The 19,617-nt window shown below is 39.7% G+C and overlaps 1 protein-coding gene across 4 annotated transcripts in view; it reads right to left on the reverse strand.

Annotated features, from left to right (window-relative positions):
* Positions 1-991: 991 nt before the first annotated feature.
* The window catches only part of CANX (calnexin), a 34,481-nt gene continuing 15,855 nt past the window's right edge, over positions 992-19,617 (reverse strand). For 2 of the 4 annotated variants that reach the window (XM_027076932.2, XM_053219405.1), the window contains 14 exons: positions 19,065-19,241; positions 18,736-18,809; positions 17,790-17,848; positions 17,193-17,334; positions 16,561-16,642; positions 13,996-14,188; positions 12,427-12,616; positions 10,078-10,191; positions 9,176-9,332; positions 7,800-8,015; positions 6,785-6,904; positions 5,688-5,814; positions 5,440-5,519; positions 992-3,352 (listed from right to left, as the gene is read on the reverse strand). In XM_027076932.2, coding sequence (XP_026932733.1) covers positions 3,299-3,352; positions 5,440-5,519; positions 5,688-5,814; positions 6,785-6,904; positions 7,800-8,015; positions 9,176-9,332; positions 10,078-10,191; positions 12,427-12,616; positions 13,996-14,188; positions 16,561-16,642; positions 17,193-17,334; positions 17,790-17,848; positions 18,736-18,809; positions 19,065-19,238 — 1,782 coding nt within the window. In that variant the 5' untranslated portion in view covers positions 19,239-19,241 and the 3' untranslated portion in view covers positions 992-3,298. Of the gene's footprint in view, positions 3,353-5,361; positions 5,520-5,687; positions 5,815-6,784; positions 6,905-7,799; positions 8,016-9,175; positions 9,333-10,077; positions 10,192-12,426; positions 12,617-13,995; positions 14,189-16,560; positions 16,643-17,192; positions 17,335-17,789; positions 17,849-18,735; positions 18,810-19,064; positions 19,242-19,617 lie in introns of those variants that run through there. The other 2 variants (XM_053219392.1, XM_053219399.1) reach the window with 1 other exon arrangement.

Genomic DNA, 19,617 nt, shown 5'->3' on the forward strand with positions numbered 1-19,617 from the left:
GATTATGGCTTAGGTAAAATTGAGTCACTCAAATAATCCAACCAGGGACAATTACGTTCTAGTATTATAACTAGTAGGCATACGGGGTGAGAGACTGGGGGTAAAAACAGGAGCAATGACTCAGTACTAAAACTAGGTATTAAGGGGCACCCAACTAACTCAGTGGGGCCAGCGACTCCTGATCCTGGGCTGTGAGTTCCAGCCCCACGTTGGGTGTGGGATTACTCAAAAATAAACCTTAAAAAAAAAAAACAAAAACAAAACCGGAAAACTAGCTACTAAGCCTGCGTTGGCTCAAGAGATACTAAGAAGTTATTAAGGGCACCCTAACTGCTAAAAAGTTAAACAGGAGGCGCCAGGAGGCTGTTAGTGGAGAGGCACCACCAACTAACTGGTCAACATTTGTTACAGTAACGTTTTACTAGGGCCCACAAAAATGTTTTATTTTAAAATCAGGAGAAAAAAATTCTTATTCAAGTAGTATTTTATACAAATGCAGTTAAAAAAAAAACACAAAGTGGCCCAAGACAAAAGTGTCTAGAGCTCATGAAAGCCGTATCATGGTCCTGCCTTTCTTCAAACATACATTTTCTAATAGGAGAGATAATAGTAACTAAGTGTACTACATTCTGTGTACTTCTCTTCCAGTAAGTAACCCAAAAGCCTAAAGGCACATTTTAAAGTAGTTTTGGCCCAACTTTCAGAAACATCCTTCAAATACGTAAGAATATGTAAAAGAATCTGATTCTGAACAAATTCTCTAAAAAGTTCAATGAGTCCAATAAATCTTAAAGAATATTATCTACAAATTACTGCCCCCCCTTTCCTGCTATCCCTATTATATATACAACAGAAACTACCGACCCCCAATCCAGCAGAAAAAGAAGGCAAAGTCTACACTGGTGAGATGAAATAATTACTCAATTGTCCATATTTTCTGCAGTAAAACACTTGAATTGACAGTTACCATGAAGAAGTTCAGTCAAAAGCAGACACTTAACACAGGCCTTTAATGTAACACCATTTAGTGACGTGACAATTTGAGGAAAATGCAGAGAATATTTTGTGGGTAAGAGAAATTGAGGAATACATCTGACGGAGTGGGTATTTTACAACAATTTGACAAATAGCCAGCATGTTAAATTATAATGTAAGTGCTTTTGAAGAGCTAAACACTGCTGGTCGTTCATTAATGTGTCAGACATTTAATTAGAAGGCTGCACCTTCAACAAAGTGAAAAAGAGAACCAAGAAAAGGCTTTTTTCTTTTCTTTCTTTTTGGACAAACTTTGCTAAATAATCCTGGAAAGGCAAATGAACACTAATTTATACTTGCCATTAGCTGGAAGAAACTGTTAAGTGAGACACGAGACAGAGTGGAGCGTCAGAGTGAGGAAGGCAGATTTCTGGAAATGCAATGATCCCACACATTTGCTTCAAGGAGAAACCTACAGACATATTTTCAGGTCTTGCTAAGTAACTGTTTATTTGCACTCAATACATTTGGGAAAGTCTGCTACATAGCTACGGTCACTGTGACCACAGAACAATAGATGAAAAGGATAAAGCACTGAACAGCAAGAAAAATTCATCCCACCCTCCTAAGAATTTCAGTGAACCAGTAAAAAATTTAAGATAAACAAAATAAACAGATACAGCCTTCATCTCTTACGAATATACTTCCTCCCCGAATCTCCCCAATATAAACACTTTGGAGTGTTTATATATATTCAGTGCAAGAAACAGTATCATCGGTACATTTGAAACACCTCTGAAGAAAGAATAAAGCTAAAACAATTCTGAATACATTTCAGTGTGGTGTAATAATGATATCACACTATAGTGATGGGGGAGAGGCTCCGATAGCACCCATCTGCATTCCACATGAAAAAAACAAATCTAAGATCACTTTTTAAAAAATTCTACAAGCCACATTAAAAAAAAAAAACTGCTTAAACAGGACTGCTTTATCATGTAATTTAAGACACAAATGTTACATGAACTGCAAATGAAGACTTAAAAAGGTTAGCAGCTACAAAAAATCAGGTAAATCATGCTATATGTCACTCCTCTCATAAATACTTTTAGCCTGTGTTCAATTACAGTCAATTCTGAATTGGCTCGCCTCTGGCTTAGACTTCTCAAGCCTTTACACAGAGTAAAAGAAATGGATAAAAATGAAAGACAGTATTCTATTCTGTACTTTGACCCTGGAAAGGTGCGGGTCTGCTTAGAAAAGGAAGAAGAAACATACACTTAATCACATAAAGCTTAACACTATGCAGAGCTTTATAATCATTTTCAGCAACGGACTGCAAGCTGCGCTGTGAAGAAAATGCATAGCAGAGGAGAAAGCTGGGAACTGGGGAAAACAGGGAAGGAAACAGTGTCAACACAGTGGAAGAAGTGACGAAACATCTGCATCTACTTGGGAGCTCCCATACCCTGGGAGCATTCCTTAAAAAGCCACCTGCTCCAGAAGGCTGGAGCCCAGACTCTCCCAGTTTGGGAAGCATGACCGCCCGAGTGCCACACTATGCCACCTCCTCCACCGACTGCAAAGCTGTCTGGGAACTGGGCTGTTCCAAGGGCAACAGAACACACGCACTTTATGGTCTAAACCAACAAGAGGAAAAGTTTCTTCTTTCTGTATGTCTATTTTTAATACAACTGAAACAGAACCCTTCTATAAATTTGGGCTGCCATCCAATCCATCTCCTCAATTTCCTTAGGAGGAATTGAGTGATGGAAGCAAGCAAAACAAGATTATAACCACAAACTACTGCACTTTAAACATGATTATCAATTTTAAGGGACAGACACACTTGAAGGTTTCTTAATACCAAACTTAGAAAACAAATTTGGTGATAAAAACTGCAATTCATCCCCCTAGCACTTCTAAAAGTTGGTGTTACTTCTGCATGGACAGATTAATATATTAAATTAAGCCAAGATTTTTAAAGACTGGCAAAGTTCTACCACTCTATTTTAAAAAACAAAGATGTTTCAAAACAAAACAAAACAAAATACAAGTTAGTTGCTTCATGTTATGTTTCACAACCATTAATGTTAAATGCTTTCTTTCTACAGCAACAGGGTCCTTTAGGTCACAACTGCAATTATTTACTGCTTAGATGTTTAAAATTACACGGGCTAGTGTTCGACTGGAACCTGTTGATGGTGACGTCTGGAGGTTTTCTGAGTTTCAACCTAAGGTGTGCCAGGGTCCTCTCCTAGGACCACACTTGCAGGGGAAGGGGAGGGAGAGGAAATCACAGATCAAGTTCTTTAAGATTGTTTCACTCTCTTCGCGGCTTTCTGTTTCTTGGTGATCTGTTCAAAATTTCATCCTCCTGTTGGATGAAAAAATAACAAATTCACTGTAAGTAGCATACTTTATAAACAAGTAAAACTTCACCAAGTTTTCAAGATTTGTCAGGCTGAGTGAGGGTAACCCATCTGAGGAAAGAAAAGAATAAAAATCTTTAGAAGAAAGTGCACCAAGAACAAGTGTCTCAGAGGCGGTGGGGTTATGTGCGTTCTAATTTAATCTGTACTGTTTTCTACAGACAGGCACTTTCCTCAATCTAACTCCTAAACGTTTTCTTTAAAAAGGACCAGATGCCATGCTTTCCCCACATTATCCTGTTCGATCCTGAATAATCTACTGGCCTGTGGGCACATTAGCCCCACTTTGAGGCTTCTCTGAGAAAGACGGGATATAAGAGGATGGAAGACTATCCCAGCAGTCCCACACGACATTCTAGATGACAAGCCCAGGGCCTCATTCTACTCTATGGAGCGACTTCTTATATTGTGAGGAAGACTGGTGGATATAAAATACGTATGTGAGACTCGTCCCTACCTGAAAGAAGAGCATTTAGTTGAAACTCTGCATTCTACTTGAGACAGGCTACGGCCATAGAAAATGTAAACAGCATTGACCTTTATCGATGGAGGGGCAGAGGTGCAGAAGCTAGAATGGAAACTGGGTAAGGTTTTCCAGCAAAGAGCAAACTGAAACAGAGATATGCTTGGAAAAGGGCCCTAAGAAAGGTGTAGACAATTCTCTTTCCCTTGTACCTCTTACCAATTCACCCAAAATCTGGACCCGGAAGCCCAGTGAGTTCTCAGACCTTCCTCTCCTATCACCTGGCTAGAGCCACCATATCTTGCCTGCATTATCACAGCAGCCTCCTAACTGTTCTCACTGATTCTCCCGTCTGTAGAAAACACAGCAGCCAGAGTATTCAGATCCTGTCACTCCTGTGCCCTAAAGCCTGCAATGGCTGCCCATTTCACAAGAAGGAAAAGCCAAGCTCACATTATGGCTTGGGAGGTCCCACTTAATCTAGAGCCTTCCCCACCCCAACCCCCCACCTCCCCAATGGCCGCTAGACTACTACTTCAGGCCACTGTACTGGCTGTTCTCTCTGCCAGGAATGCTCTTCCTAAGGACATCTCCACGGCAAAGTCCTGTATCTCTTTTAAGTCTGCTCCAGTGTCACTCTTCCATGAGGCCTACCATCCCTACCATTGCAACCCATCTCACCTCCGGTACTTCTAACACCCTTTCCTTTCCTACTTTTATTTTTCAGGCCGTATAGTTTCCTAACATACTATTCATTCATTTCCTTATAATGCCTCTTGCTTATTGGCTATTTCTTCCTACTGGAATTTATGCTCCCCAAAGGCAGGGTATTTTTGTTTCTGTCTTGTTCGTTGGCAATGTGCAGCATATGATGGGCACTCCAGAAATGTTTGTTGAATGGATGAATCCATGAGTAACAGGGATAAAAATTTTAGAATACAATTATTTGCTCAAAAAATACTTTTTATTCCCTCCTAACCACTAGACCCCTAGTGAAGGAAATACTTTTTAAGGGCACAGCAAGGAGAGAGGAGACAGATGTGTTACATTAATAACCTGAAGTTACCATCTTAAAAACACTGTATTGGTTTTCCCCTAAAACCTTCTGCTTATTCCAGAAAACCATTTGTAGCACAGAAAAATACTTCCAAGATTCAGATATAGTTTAAAATTAACCAATAAAATGTGTACCTGTCCTAAGAATTCCACTTTTATAAAACTAATTCTAACACATTTTTTTAATTGCCACAGCAAATGAAAATTACCCTATGAAAGTACCCCCTCTCTAGGGGCACCTGGGGCTCAGTCAGTTGAGCATCCAACTTCGGCTCAGGTCATGATCTCACGGTCCGGGAGTTCGAGCCCCATGTCAGGCTCTGTGCTGACAGCTCAGCCTGGAGCCTGCTTCAGATTCTGTGTCTCCCTCTCTCTGCCCACCACCTCACCCTCTGTCTCTTTCTCTCTCAAAAAATGAACATTTAAAAAACCTTTTTAAAAATGCCCCCTCTAGGGAAATGTACTTTCACTTGAGTTGCTTGAGATATAAACTGTACTTTTCCTTCGTATTACCTCTGCTTTAGGTTTTCTATCCTCCTCCTCTTGACTGACAGTGCCACCATCTTCTTCAGCATCACTTTTCTGCTTCTCTTCTAAGACAGAAATCAAAAGTACAACAAACTGAGCGAAACCTTATATTTGTTTTTGGTAATTAGACCATTAGCATTAGAACATGCTTCAACATTCAAAAGCAATCTTTATTGTTTGAAAACACCTTAGGGTCTTAGCTTAAAGCAGATATTCTGGGGCCTACTTCTTACCAAGTTTTTCTTCACCTTCCTCCTCCTCGTCTCCCTTGTCCTTTTCCTCTTCCTTCTCTTCTTCTTCCTCCTTCACATCTGGTTGAGGGGCATCAGTTTTCTTATATTCCACAGGACTTGACTGTTTCTGAAATATTCCCGCAAAATGCAACAATTTTGCTTATGCTTTTATGTTAACATCTACAAACCAAGTTCTATACGAGGCTATATACTGGTAAAATGAGTTAAGATATATAGGGGTGCCTGGGTGGCTCAGTCAGTTAAGCATCCAACTCCTGACTTCGGCTCAGGTCATGATCTCCCAGTTCGTGAGACTGAGCCCTGCATTGGGCAGTGTGCTGACAGGGCAGAGCCTGCTTGGGATTCTCTTTCTCCTCTCTCTGCCCCCGTCCTCCAAAATAAGTAGATACACTTAAAAAAAAAAAAAAAAAAAAGGTTTAAAAATGAGGTAAGATGTAATTCCTGCCCTGAGAGTTTTCTCTTCAGTGAGCATGTGTGCAGGTCAAGGGCAGAAGAAACAGTAAGAACAAAGGGTGAGAACAAAGAACGAAACACACCCAGTGCAAGGTGAAACATAATCCTCGTTTAACAGAAGTAGAGCACTTAAACAGAATTTTCTTGCCCTTTTTTTTTTTTTTCTGGAGTGCACACAACAAAGACTAAACAAGAAAAACTAAAAATAAGGCTGGATTACTCCCAAATGTATTTTGGGGGGGGAGGTAGGGATGCTGAAGAAGAATGCATAATGAAAAAAATAAAAGACTGAATTGTAAAGTATATGAAAACAGCTATCCTAGGAAGAAAAGCTGGTTTGGGCCCAGATGGCTGGTTCTATACCTAAGTTGTTGTGTTTTCTGTTTTTGTTTTCTAGAAAGCTGCTGCCAAATATTATGGAAGGGCAATATTGCAGGCTTAAGTACTTACTAGAAACTGAAGGGCTATAAATCCTCCTCCCATCTGGGCACAATAAATGGCCACTGAGAGTAGTGAGTAAGGTTCCAGGTGTGGCCCACTCATTACTGATCTCAGGCAACAGATCTTAGTTATATTTAATATGAGTTCTTTCTAAAAGTGACTAAAAAAAGAAAAACTCATACCTTTCCAGAGCAGCAGAAGAGGATAACAAGAAACACAGGCAGAGCTACTGTCAGGATGTAGACCACCCAGAGCCACGGGCGCTCCTCGGCCGCCTCAATCATCTGCCCCACCACACCTGGCTGAGAAACAGGATGAGACGGAGCTCAGGTCCTTGTTTTTGACACCAAATACATAGGTGGCACCATTTCTCTGTTTAACCTCTGTATGGCACTACTCCCTTGTCAAAGGGTTTGAGCCAAGACAGTCATACAACATAAAAAGGAAATAAGAGAAAGTCTCCATTTTCCCCGCTTTTACCATCAAGGTGGTTTCCCTTGCACAGGTGTGAAAGCAGGTTTCTTAATCACCTGCCAGAGGCCCCCTTAACCTCACCGCCAGTGAATGAATGATTTCTTGATCTCAATTATCTCTGGCTCTCGCACTCACAGCTTGGCCATATGGCCGCTTGTGTGAAAATTCCATATATTGGTAAACCATGATTCAACATTTAAGAGTGCATTAAAATATATCCTAGGGGGCACCTGGGTGGCTCAAGTGGGTTAATTGTCTGACTCTTGATATCGGCTGAGGTCGTGATCTCACAGTTCATGGGATCGAGCCCCGCATCAGGCCCCGCGTGGACAGCACAGAGCCTGCTTGGGACTCTCTCTCTCCACCCCTCCCAACATGTGGTCACATGCTCTTTCTCTCTCTTAAACATTAAAGAAAAAAATTTTTAATTAAATACACACATACCCTAAATGGCAAATTTTGTTAAATATGCTTTAACAAAGTAAAAAAAAAAACTACCCTACACGTAACACAAATAGGGAATCTGAAGCCATCATGTCAGACTGGTGAAATCATGTCCAAACACCTGGTATTTTGTTTTTAGCAGGCATACAGTCACACATTTTATGCCACTATTCCCAAATAAGGTAAAAGACAAATCCTAGAAGATAGCCTGTCACAAAAGAAACAATTTGTTACTTGCAATAACAGACATAAATGCGTAAGAAACAAGTAAGCACAAACCTCAGCAGCTCCGTCGGCAGCTTTCTTCAGGCCCCATCCATCATTGGCCCAATCATCAACTACTCTTCGATCACCGCAAATAATAAAGTTGTCAAAAAAAATGTCTGAGGTCATGGACCACAGCTCCAAACCAATAGCGCTAAAAGGAGTCATTTTGAAAGGTTCCAGATCTTCAAAGAAGTCTGGATTTGGTATTTTCCGGGGCTTCCAGATTCCCTAGAGAAAAATTTTAAAAAATCACTTCAGATAATGAACAACACAAACTTATGGTGAACCTAAGTAAGAATTAAGATGAATTCTGCATGATCAATGAAGGCCAAGTGCTGACTTTGTAAAACTCAACTGAGCAACAGGAAGAAAACAGTAAATGCTACTGACGCCTCTAAGATGTCTGGACTCCAAGTACTTTCAATTTCTAACATCATCCATGACCTTGATCCAAACCAACACCTCGCTCTGCCTGGCACATTCCAACAGACTCTTATCAATAAACAGCCTTGAACAAGTACAGACTTGTCCAATAGTGATTTAAAATGTACATGACCTTCAACCAGCAATTTTACTTCTTGATAACTAGCTAGAGAAATGGTTACCACATACACCAGACATGTTCAAGGATGATTACTGCAGAAAGGACGCCGAAAGCAAAAATGGCAATCCACCTAAATGGCCATCCACAGAACAGCTAAAGGCACTTTTAATTAAAGGGCAATTTTAATTTATCTTATTGCTTGACTGCACAATTAAAAATACACTTACAAACGGAAAAGTACACACATAGTGTATGCACAAAGACAGAGACCTATGCCTTACATTTTAAAGGGAACCAAGTGGAAATTAACAATGACAAATCATCTGACTAGGACAGAAACAGCAAGACAGACCAGGGTCTAAGTGGTTACATGTTTGTAGTGAAGTTGCAGCTTTATAACATCACTAGCTCTATTCTGAGCATTTTATATTTGCATCTCACAGTCTTTTCACAGCTGAAATACTAGGTGAAGCAATGACCGGACTCAGGGTCGGAGAGCCCCTTCCCACGTCAGGGCTCTATCCACCCCATTCCATGGATTGCTGGTTTGGATCCAGTGGCTGCAACACCCCCACCACACAACATAAGGGTGCCCAAATCACAAGTTTTCCATTTTTCTTTTCCTTTTTTAAACACAAGTTACAAAGCAATTAGGAAAGCTCTTCCTTCCAGTTTCTAGGTTTATTTTTTCAACACTTAACATATAAACTCTCTCTCAATTCGGCAGTTTGTTCTCAATTCAATAGTCTGAATACAGTGATCCACCTTAAGGCCTCACTACAAACAAAACTTCTATCCAAACAAACAGATCAGTGAGGCAACTCAACCATCAAGAGGCACAAACCTGGTAGTTAGGATTGTCAATCATGGGAGGCTTCCATTTGCCTTTATAATTAGGGTTGTCAATCATAGGTCGCTGCCAGAGACCACACCCAGGGGCCGACTCACACTTAGGGTTGGCAATCTGAGGAGCCTCCCATTCTCCATCCATATCTTCATCCCTGTGGAGAGACAAATTACAAATGGATCCTGTGATGCAGGACTGATGGCCATGCCAGGGTTCCCCTGAAATCCTGCAGAAATTCTTTCACGGTGTCATACTATGATGACACTGGAGTACCATCTTGTTTCTGCATTTCCAGTAACATGACAGTCATGTTAAAAAAGACAAACATGGGGGTGCCTGAGTGGCTCAGTCGGTTAAGCGTCCGACTTTGGCTCAGGTCATGATCTCACGGTTCGTGAGTTTGAGTCCCGCATCAGGCTCTGGGCTGACAGCTCAGAGCCTGGAGCCTGCTTCAGATTCTGTGTCTCCCTCTGTCTGCCCCTCCACTGCTTGCACTCTGTCACACTGTCTCAAAAATAAATAAACATTAAAAAAAAAAAAATTAAAAGAAAAAAGACAAATATGAGGATGCCTGGGTGGCTCAGTCAGTTAAATGTCCAACTTTGGCTCAGGTCATGATCTCTCAGTTCATGAGTTTGAGCCCTGTGTCGGGTTCTGTGCTAACAGCTCAGACTGGAGCTTGCTTCAGGTTCTGTGTCTCCCTCTCTCTGTCCCTCCCCTACTCACACTGTCTCTCTCTCTCTCTCTCTCAAAAAAAAAAAAAAAAAAAAAAAAAAAGACAAACACGAAATTAAATTTGTTGAGCTGTACACTTAAGTTAGACACTTGGCTATATTTAATTATTAACTTTTACTTCAGTAAAAAAGCAAGTAATTTAAAAAATTAACTGAAGCTCTTACCAATCCTCCGGCTTCTCTGCATCTGGATCAGGCACATATTCGGGCTCATCATCTAACCAGCCTTCAGGTTTTGTAGCTTCTTCATCTGCAATCTTAGCAGGGGCATCTTCATCCCTTAAACACAAACGAGAAGGCTAGTTATGACAGCACTGACCAGGGAATCATAATTGATCCCACTTGTGAATATGAAACAGGGCAATCTAAAATAGAGAAGTCTTGCTTAACCTCAAAATTTTAAATAATTCCTTCTAGACAATATCTGTAACTCGTTCATCTGATAATGGTCTAGTATTCAAAATACAGAGAGAGCTCTTACAACTCAGTAATAAAAAGACAACCCAATTTAAACAACGGCAAAGGATGTAAATAGACATTTCTCCAAAGATACACAATTGGCCAATAAGCACATGAAAAGATAATTTAACATCGTTAGCCATCAGAGAAATTCAAATCAAAACCATAATAAAATATCACTTCACATCTACTAGGTTGGCTGTGAGAAAAATGATGGATAAAAACAAGTGTTGGCAAGGACGTGGAGACACCAGAACTCCCATACGTCACTGGTAGGAAAGTAAATTAGTACACCCACTTTGGAAAAGTTCGGCCATTTCTCAAAAAGCTAAACGCATAGTCATCATATGACCCAGCGATTCCACTCCAAGAGAAATAAAAACGTGGAACCACCCAAAAACCTGTATATGACTGTTCATAGCAACATTATTCATAACCATTTCCAAAAAACGGAAATAAGCTAAACATCAGTCAACTAAAGAACGGATGAATAAAGTGTGTCGATATCCACACAATGGAGTATTCATCAGACAGAACAAGGAACAAAGTACTGACACGTGCTTCAACATGGATGAACCTTGAAAACATTATGATGAAAACATTATGAAAAAAGCCAGACACAAAGGGTCGCATATTGTATATAGTATGCTATGTCCAGAATAGGTTAATCCAGAGACAGAAAGTAGATTAGTCATTGCCAAGGGGCTGGTGGAAGGAAGAAACGGGAAGTAACTGCTTAATGGGTATGGGTTTCTTTTTGGATGATACAAATGTTCTGGAATTAGACCGTGGTGGCAATGGTTGCACAATACTGTGAATATACTAAATTGCTGAATTGTACAAATTAAGAGGATGGATTTTAGTATGTGAATTATAATTACTCTGAAAATAAAAGTTCATCAAGAAGAACCTAATTTCAAAGTTTTATGCGGTTACTGTATAACAGTGCCACTTCAGCTGATAAAACAAAGACATCTATCCTTGGTCACGATTACGGCTTCTTTTTTGAATAATGCTTACTTTAAATTAATGGCATGAGAACTTGTATAATATTCAGCTGGCCCTTTTAATTAAGCCAAACATTCACACTCCCACCCCTAAAATAAAACAGCTAGGTAGGCGGAGTCCAGACCTAATGTTCACGAATATACAAACTTAGCATTTACACTAGCACAGCATAAAAGTTTAGGTACACATACTTTAAGGGAGGAAAAACATGAGCTAGAATTTAACTCCTCTTTGTTCACTTCCTGACGTTTCTGAAAGTCACTATATCCGAGTTCAAACATGGCCACACACAAGAGTCTAACCCTGCCTGTTTTCACTCTCCATTACTCTCCCGTTTTACACTGCATGAAAAGCTCCACACTATATACTCCAGTTTGCTCACACGTGTCAAGCTCACTCCTGCTTCCCCACTACTACACACGCTGTTCTTCCTCAACTGGGAATATCATTTCTGATCATCACCACTGGGTTGACTCCTACCCCACTTTCAAGTCTCAGTTTGACCTGCCCTGCTTCAAGAAGCCACCCCTGGATCAGGTAGACCCGGTGCTCTGGTCACCTGCTGACACCTACTGCTAGATCACTTGCCACCTGCATGCCGACTTCACCTGCCTGTCTCATGGCTGAAACTGGAGCTTTGTGGGCAGCTGGTATCCCCACGGTTTTGTTCCACTGTCCAAAGCAGAGCAGACATGTCTTGAGTGAGATTTAAATGGGAAAAGGTTATTTTTCAAGTTAAAATTTAACATTTCAAGACTTTCAGATGTGAGTTAATAGAAGTGCTGGAAAGTCCAGGCCAGAAGAGGTTCTGCTATAAACCAACCATGTTACCACAGACAAACTCTTTCATCAATTTCAGCATTTTGTGGCTTATGAAATGGTGTCAGGTAATCCAGACGATCACTATGGCCCCACTGAAGCCACAGTGGTCTACGTTTCTCCTACCATTTAGACAGCATCACAGATTATTGAAATTATGAGATCTTAGCCAACATTCGGTTGTTTAGGCCACATGGAATGTATGAAATGCTGCACTCCAAGACTCACCAGTCATCCGGTTTGACAGCATCAGGATCTGGTATTTTTGGTCTTTCATCCCAGTCCTCAGGCTTCTGGTCATCTGGGTCCTCAATTTCACGTGAAGGATTTACAGAAGGAGTCATGTCGTTTAGCAAATTTCCACTATTCACAACAGATTGGTCCACTAGTATTTCAAAACTATTATCTGGATTCAGGACTGAAAAAATTAAATGCAATTTTAAAAAGTTAATTAACCACTCATTCCCCAAGCTCTCTTTACACAACAGAAGATCATATTTCTAACAGAAAACAGAAGCACAGAGTAATGACCTCAGGGCATTAGAGTCAGAACATGGTCTTGAAACTTTAAGCAAATTAACCCACTCTTCCTTAACTATAATTCATAAACACTAGTTCCTCAGGATTTTAAAATTAAAACATAATGATACATAAAATTTAAAACACCAAAAGACTTCAATTATGGACATTAAAAACAGCAAAACACCAAAGGTATATAAACTGATGCAATGATGATCTGATACAAATGGTTACACACCAGTCAACAGGCAAATAAGTTTATTTATTATAACCATTCCCCCAAGTGGAAAAAGCCCTCTTCCTCATTTTTTGAATTGGTACTACCGCCATCTATGTTACTAAAATTTCAAAGTACAGTTTTTTATTTTGTGCATTGAACCACATGTCCATTTATGGTTGTACTTTTGGAGCCCAGTAGAATTTTAAATCCATAAAGGTATCTCAAATGAGACTTCCTCTAAAGCCCAGATCCTACACCTAAATGTCTCCCAGGCAGCATATCCAGAATACTATGGAAATCAAGCAGCAACCACTCCGCTGTCCTCAGTAATGACCAAGAGCAGCAATGTCAGCAGTAGTATGTACTCACGGAGAGCTGCTGCTGCTTTTGTGAAGTTAAGAGAGCAAGTGAAATATAGCACCTTCAATTTTTAATAAAAAAATGACACGTGTTTATACACATACAGCCAAACATATGTTACAATGTTGATATTTCAAATAATTTTAAACATCTTTTGTTTTGCTTATTTCCAGCTTTTGAATTCCACACTGAGTATGTATTACTTTTGTTACAAATAAAAAAAGTTACTATATTCTTTAAGAAAAGAGGCATGTCTATATACGCTCAAACCATCAGGAAAAACTTCATTAAAACAAAAGATGCAGTCCAAACGATTAAATTCAACTGTCTAGGTGTTGGAGCATCCAAAGTTCAACTGACAGATAATTTGAAAAAAAAAGTACATATATTTCTACTGTGTCCTATCATTTAACATGTTATCAACAAGAAAATAATGACAAGAAAACGAGGGGAATCAGCAAAGCTCTTTATGGAACACGAAAGATCACTCTGAAAATGTCTCAAACCCCACTTCTCAATTCAACCTATGGGAGGAGAAATCTTTTTTTTAGTGATGAGAGATTAAGTTCTTTACACCACTATGATATTAAGTCAACAGAAACTCTTACTTGCAGGCTTGGGTCTCCTCCAGGTGTACAACCTTTAAATTAAAAAGATGATAAATGCTATCACACCCCCAAATTAATGCATATTCTTACTTAATGTATAAAGATGTGTTTTCTTATCAGTAAAATAGGTCTTTAGATCTGCATCTGGCCTCTTAGCGTGCTTTTCTTCATATACACCCGTTTTGGGGTTTTTGTGGCGGAAGATGAAGTGCAATTTATAGTCTTCTCCACATTTATCTGGACCAAACATAATCGTATAAGGGGTCTTGTCGTGGAACTGATCCTTCAGAAACAAAAATGAATTATTTTAAGTGACTCAGTCAAAGTGTTCAAAAGCAAACTTTCAAAGTGTGATATTTCCTCTAATAAAATCCCAGTAAGTTTTTGGCACCTTAAAGAAAAAACATTCATTTATGAGGCTTATATAGCTACCAAAGAAAAAGAAACTTAACATGAGAATATATGAAACTGCTTTAAAAAACAAAACAAAACAGTAGGGGCACCTGGGTGGCTCAGTTGGTTAAGCATCCAACTTCGGCTCAGGTCATTATCTCACAGTTCGTGAGTTTGAGCCCCACATCAGGCTCTGTGCTGACCGCTTGGAGCCTGGAGCCTGCGCTTCAGATTCTGTGTCTCCCTCTCTCTCTCTGCCCTTCCCCTGCTTGCACTCTGTGTGTCTCTATCTTTTTTTTTTTTTTTAATTTTTTTTTTCAACGTTTTTATTTATTTTTGGGACAGAGAGAGACAGAGCATGAACGGGGGAGGGGCAGAGAGAGAGGGAGACACAGAATCGGAAACAGGCTCCAGGCTCTGAGCCATCAGCCCAGAGCCTGACGCGGGGCTCGAACTCCCGGACCGCGAGATCATGACCTGGCTGAAGTCGGACGCTTAACCGACTGAGCCACCCAGGCGCCCCATGTGTGTCTCTATCTTAAAAATAAGCATTTTTGGGCCCCATGTGTGTCTCTATCTTAAAAATAAGCATTTTTGGGCCCCATGTGTGTCTCTATCTTAAAAGTAAGCATTTTTGGGCCCCATGTGTGTCTCTATCTTAAAAATAAGCATTTTTGGGCCCCATGTGTGTCTCTATCTTAAAAATAAGCATTTTTGGGCCCCATGTGTGTCTCTATCTTAAAAATAAGCATTTTTGGGCCCCATGTGTGTCTCTATCTTAAAAGTAAGCATTTTTGGGCCATGTGTGTCTCTATCTTAAAAATAAGCATTTTTGGGCCCCATGTGTGTCTCTATCTTAAAAATAAGCATTTTTGGGCGCCTGGGTGGCGCAGTCGGTTAAGCGTCCGACTTCAGCCAGGTCACGATCTCGCGGTCCGGGAGTTCGAGCCCCGCGTCAGGCTCTGGGCTGATGGCTCAGAGCCTGGAGCCTGTTTCCGATTCTGTGTCTCCCTCTCTCTCTGCCCCTCCCCCGTTCATGCTCTGTCTCTCTCTGTCCCAAAAATAAATAAAAACGTTGAAAAAAAAATTTAAAAAAAATAAATAAGCATTTTTTAAAAAGTTAAAAAAAAAAAGTCAAACTGGTGCAGTCACTCTGGAAAACAGTATGGAGGTTCCACAAAAAATTAAAAATACAACTACTCTACGACCCAGCAATTGCACAACTAGGTATTTATCCAAAGGATATGGGTGTGCTGTTTTGAAGGGGCACATGCACCCCAATGTTTATAGCAGTACTATCGACAACAGCTAAAGTTTGGAAAGAGCCCAAATGTCCACTGACGGATGAATGGATGAAGAAGATGTGGTATATACATACAATGGAGTATTACTCGGCAATCAAAAAGAATGAAATCTTGCCATTTGCAACTACATGGATGGAACTGGACAGTATTATGCTAAGTGAAATTAGTCAGAGAAAGACAAAAATCATATGACTTCACTCATATGAGGACTTTAAGAGACAAAACAAATGAACATAAGGGAAGGGTAACAAAAATAATATAAAAACAGGCAGGGCGACAAAACATAAGAGACTCTTGAATATAGAGAACAAACAGAGGGTTGCTGGAGGGTTTGGGGTGGGGGTGCTAAATGGGTAAAGGGCATTAAGGAATCTACTCCTGAAATCACTGTTGCACTATATGCTAACTAACTTGGATGTAAATTTAAAAAATAAATAAATTATTTTTAAAAAGTAATGCATATACCTATAGCTAATTACTGCTTCTTTCATAAAACAAAGAAATAAGTTTGCCAAAACTAAAAATTACCTAGAACAGAAATCAGGACAAGATAGAATGGCTTTGAAATTTACATTTCAAATAAAAAGCAAAGAAGTGTCAAAGTCATTATTCCCAATCCTCTAAATATTTCAAAAGCAGGAGAGGTCTTTATTTACACAAGTGTAAACAAAACTTTCCTTTTCTCTAAGATCCTTAAAAGATAACTGTGTGGGCGTCTGGGTGGCTCAGTTGGTTGAGTGTCCGACTTCAGCTCAGGTCATGATCTACCAGTTTGTGAGTTCGAGCCCCATGTCAGGCTCTGTGTTGACAGCTCAGAGCCTGAAGCCTGCTTCAGAGTCTGTGTCTCCCTCTCTCTCTGCCCTTTCCCCACCGATGCTTTGTCTCTCCCTCAAAGATAAACATTAAAAAAAAAAAAGATAACGGTGGGTGGTCCCATAAGGAAACAGGAAGTACCTACCAGGTTGAGTTCTGGGGTTTTGGAAAGCAGTTTCACATAGGCACCACCACATTCTATTCCATTTTGGAAATTAACCTCATACCTAATTTCAAAGAGAAAAGCAGAAAACCATAAGCCATTTTGAAAGATCAAATTTCTTAATTTACTTCCCCTTTCCCCCAATCTTGGTCACATATTTTATCACAGGTCATACGTTTATCCTTAAGAAAAATTCCATCTTCTATTGCTTTTCAAGATTTTTTTTTTTTAAGTAAGCTCTATGCCCAGCATGGGGCTTGAACTCACCACCCCGAGATTAAGAGTCACACCCCTCTACCAACTGAGCGCCTCATCTTCTTTTGTTTTTGAATGACTACTCAATACCCCCCACCAAAAATAAGTAAAATAAAACAAAACCTTAATGCAGATTCCCACTGAACACTTTTTACAAAACCCAGAAGTTCATTTGATATTAGGAGAAAAATAATCTGTTTCAAAGAATTTATTCAGCAGGAAAAATATACTGGATTATAGGATGTTTAATACACCCCAAACCAGCTACTAGAACATACAATTATTCTCATAATTCTTTAAAATACAGTAATAATGTTCTGAGATCTAGGAAGTTTCTATCAAGCAAATGTTTCACTCACTGAACAATGAGAGGCTTGGTATCAAACAGGAAGGGCTTGTTCAGTTTCGCGGAGATGGCATGATGCTTGGCCCGAGACATCAATACAAGTCCTTTATCACCTGGAAGCTTTGTTTCCTTCATTTCATCTACCTCCCACTTTCCTGCAAGACATCAGAAAAAACTCCAGGTATTCCTTAATTATACCTTTGAAGATCTCTTAAATGGTAACAGACAAAACTCCAAGTTGTTTAAGTCTATCATGCTGGCAAATTTTTACCATATTCCATTTACCTATGAGAGCTGGTCTATTAAACATACACACATTTAACAGGTATTAGGATATGGTTTTTAAAAACCTGTAGCATATTCACTTCATCAACGCCTAGAAAGACCTTCCACTTCCAACTGACAGTACCACAGTTGATAAACTACCTCTCCATTTTATGGTATGCAACAGTCAACAGGTCTAATCCTATGAACACACAGACAGCAAAACTCCCAAGGAAAAAAATCTTAAAATGTACACATATTCCTTTCAAACTAGCCTTAAGAGATACTATGGAAACAACATGTGAAGCCTCAATTTGCTCTTACATCTACATCAAATGGAACTCACCATCATATTTGGCAATTTCATCATCAGTGTCCTCTTTCTTGGCTTTGGATAAAATCCACCTATAATTAAGAAGACAAACCCCCAAATTAAGATTTAAAGGACAGCTGGCCTGTGAAAAGAATCAATGGAAATACTAACAAAAGCAAGATCTACCCAGGTCTTCGTAGCCTATTTAACCACTCTACTTTCTTTGACTTTTATTTTTTATTTATTTGTTTAGAGAGAGAGAGAGAGAGGGAGAGAGAGAGGGAGAGAGAGAGAGAGAGAGGGAGAGAGAACACATGCTCCATGTGCAAACTTAGAAGGACAGAGAGAGAGGGAGACAGAATCCCAAGCAGGGGGGGATCCTAGCTGGCTCAGTTGGAGAAAGCATGCAACTGTCTGAGCCCCACGTTGGGTATAGAGATTACTTACTTACAAATAAATAAATTAAAAAAAAAAAAAAAAGAATCCCAAGCAGGCTCTGAGCTGCTCAACTTGGGGCTCAATCTTAAGAACCATGAAATCATGGCCTAAGCCAAAATCAAGAGTCAGACACTTAACTGACTGAGCCACCCAGGTGCCCCTCTTCAACTTTTAAATCTGCCACACAAATAGTAATACATTGAATTCAACTCACAAACCTGTAAAAAAAAAAAAAAAAAAAAAAAAAAAGTACCAAACCCAGGAAACAATTCCACTTTTTTTGAGACTTAAGAGAAAAAAAATTTTCAATTCAAAGAACAATACATAGGGTCGAGGGAAAAAGAGAAATGGAAATTAGACCCACATGCTCTAAAAAAATTTTCTAACTGGGCATGTTCTAAATTTTCCTAAAACAGCACAAACACTGGGGACATAAAATAGACATTTCACTACATAAAATGCTATGCAAAAAGGAATCCATTATCACATCTTACTTATGTGAGGTTTGCCTCCAAGATGTTTTCCCCTAAGAGACACTTACCCTGACAGAGTTCCTCTGTCAAAGGAATCAGCAAAATACACTTCCCCTGTTGGAACCGGAGCTTTGTAGGTGACCTATGTTTAATATAAAAATGAGACTCAAGAATTGAAATTTGCAGCACTATTCCCTTCTTAGTAGGATTTGCTTTTAATTATCCCAAATTTTTATAGCAGGCCGTCAATTCAATGTATAAAAAATTTATCATTGGCAAGATATACAAAAGGCTACTATTTTTAACTTAACTTCCCCTTGGAAAAAGGTCCAAATTTACCTTCATCCTTTGATTATCTCAAGAGGTAAAACAAATAGATTCAAAGACTACTTCAAACCTTTGGAGACGGAGGAGCACTGGTATCTGGTTTTGATTTTGAGTCTTCTACCTCTTCAATAACATCATCGAGGTCGTCCTCAATATCAATCATATCATCATCATGGCCTTCGTGAGCATGAACAATTGTCGTTCCAAGGACCAGTAACATACAAAGCAACCACTTCCCTTCCATGATCTACGTATAAAAAAAGTAAAGTAAGTTAAATGTATCACTTCCTTTTAAAATCTTTGTAAAGAGGGGCACCTGGATGGCTCAGTCTGTTGTGTCCAACTTCAGCTCAGGTCACGATCTCGCGCAGTTCATAGGATGGAGTCCTGCATTGGGCTCTGGGCTGACAGCTCAGAGCCTGGAGCCTGCTTCGGATTCTGTGTCTCCCTCTCTGCCCCTCCCCTGCTCGTGCTCTGTCTCTCTCAAAAAATGAATAAACATTAAAAAATAAAAAACTAAAAATTTCGTGAAGACCACTAACCCCTCTCTTATTTAAAATTAAGGCATTCAAGGGGCACCTGGGTGGCTCAGTCGGTTGAATCTCCGACTTCCGCTCAAGTCA

The sequence above is a fragment of the Acinonyx jubatus genome, chromosome A1 (genome assembly GCF_027475565.1).
Source record: "Acinonyx jubatus isolate Ajub_Pintada_27869175 chromosome A1, VMU_Ajub_asm_v1.0, whole genome shotgun sequence".
NCBI classification, from domain to species: Eukaryota; Metazoa; Chordata; class Mammalia; order Carnivora; family Felidae; genus Acinonyx; species Acinonyx jubatus.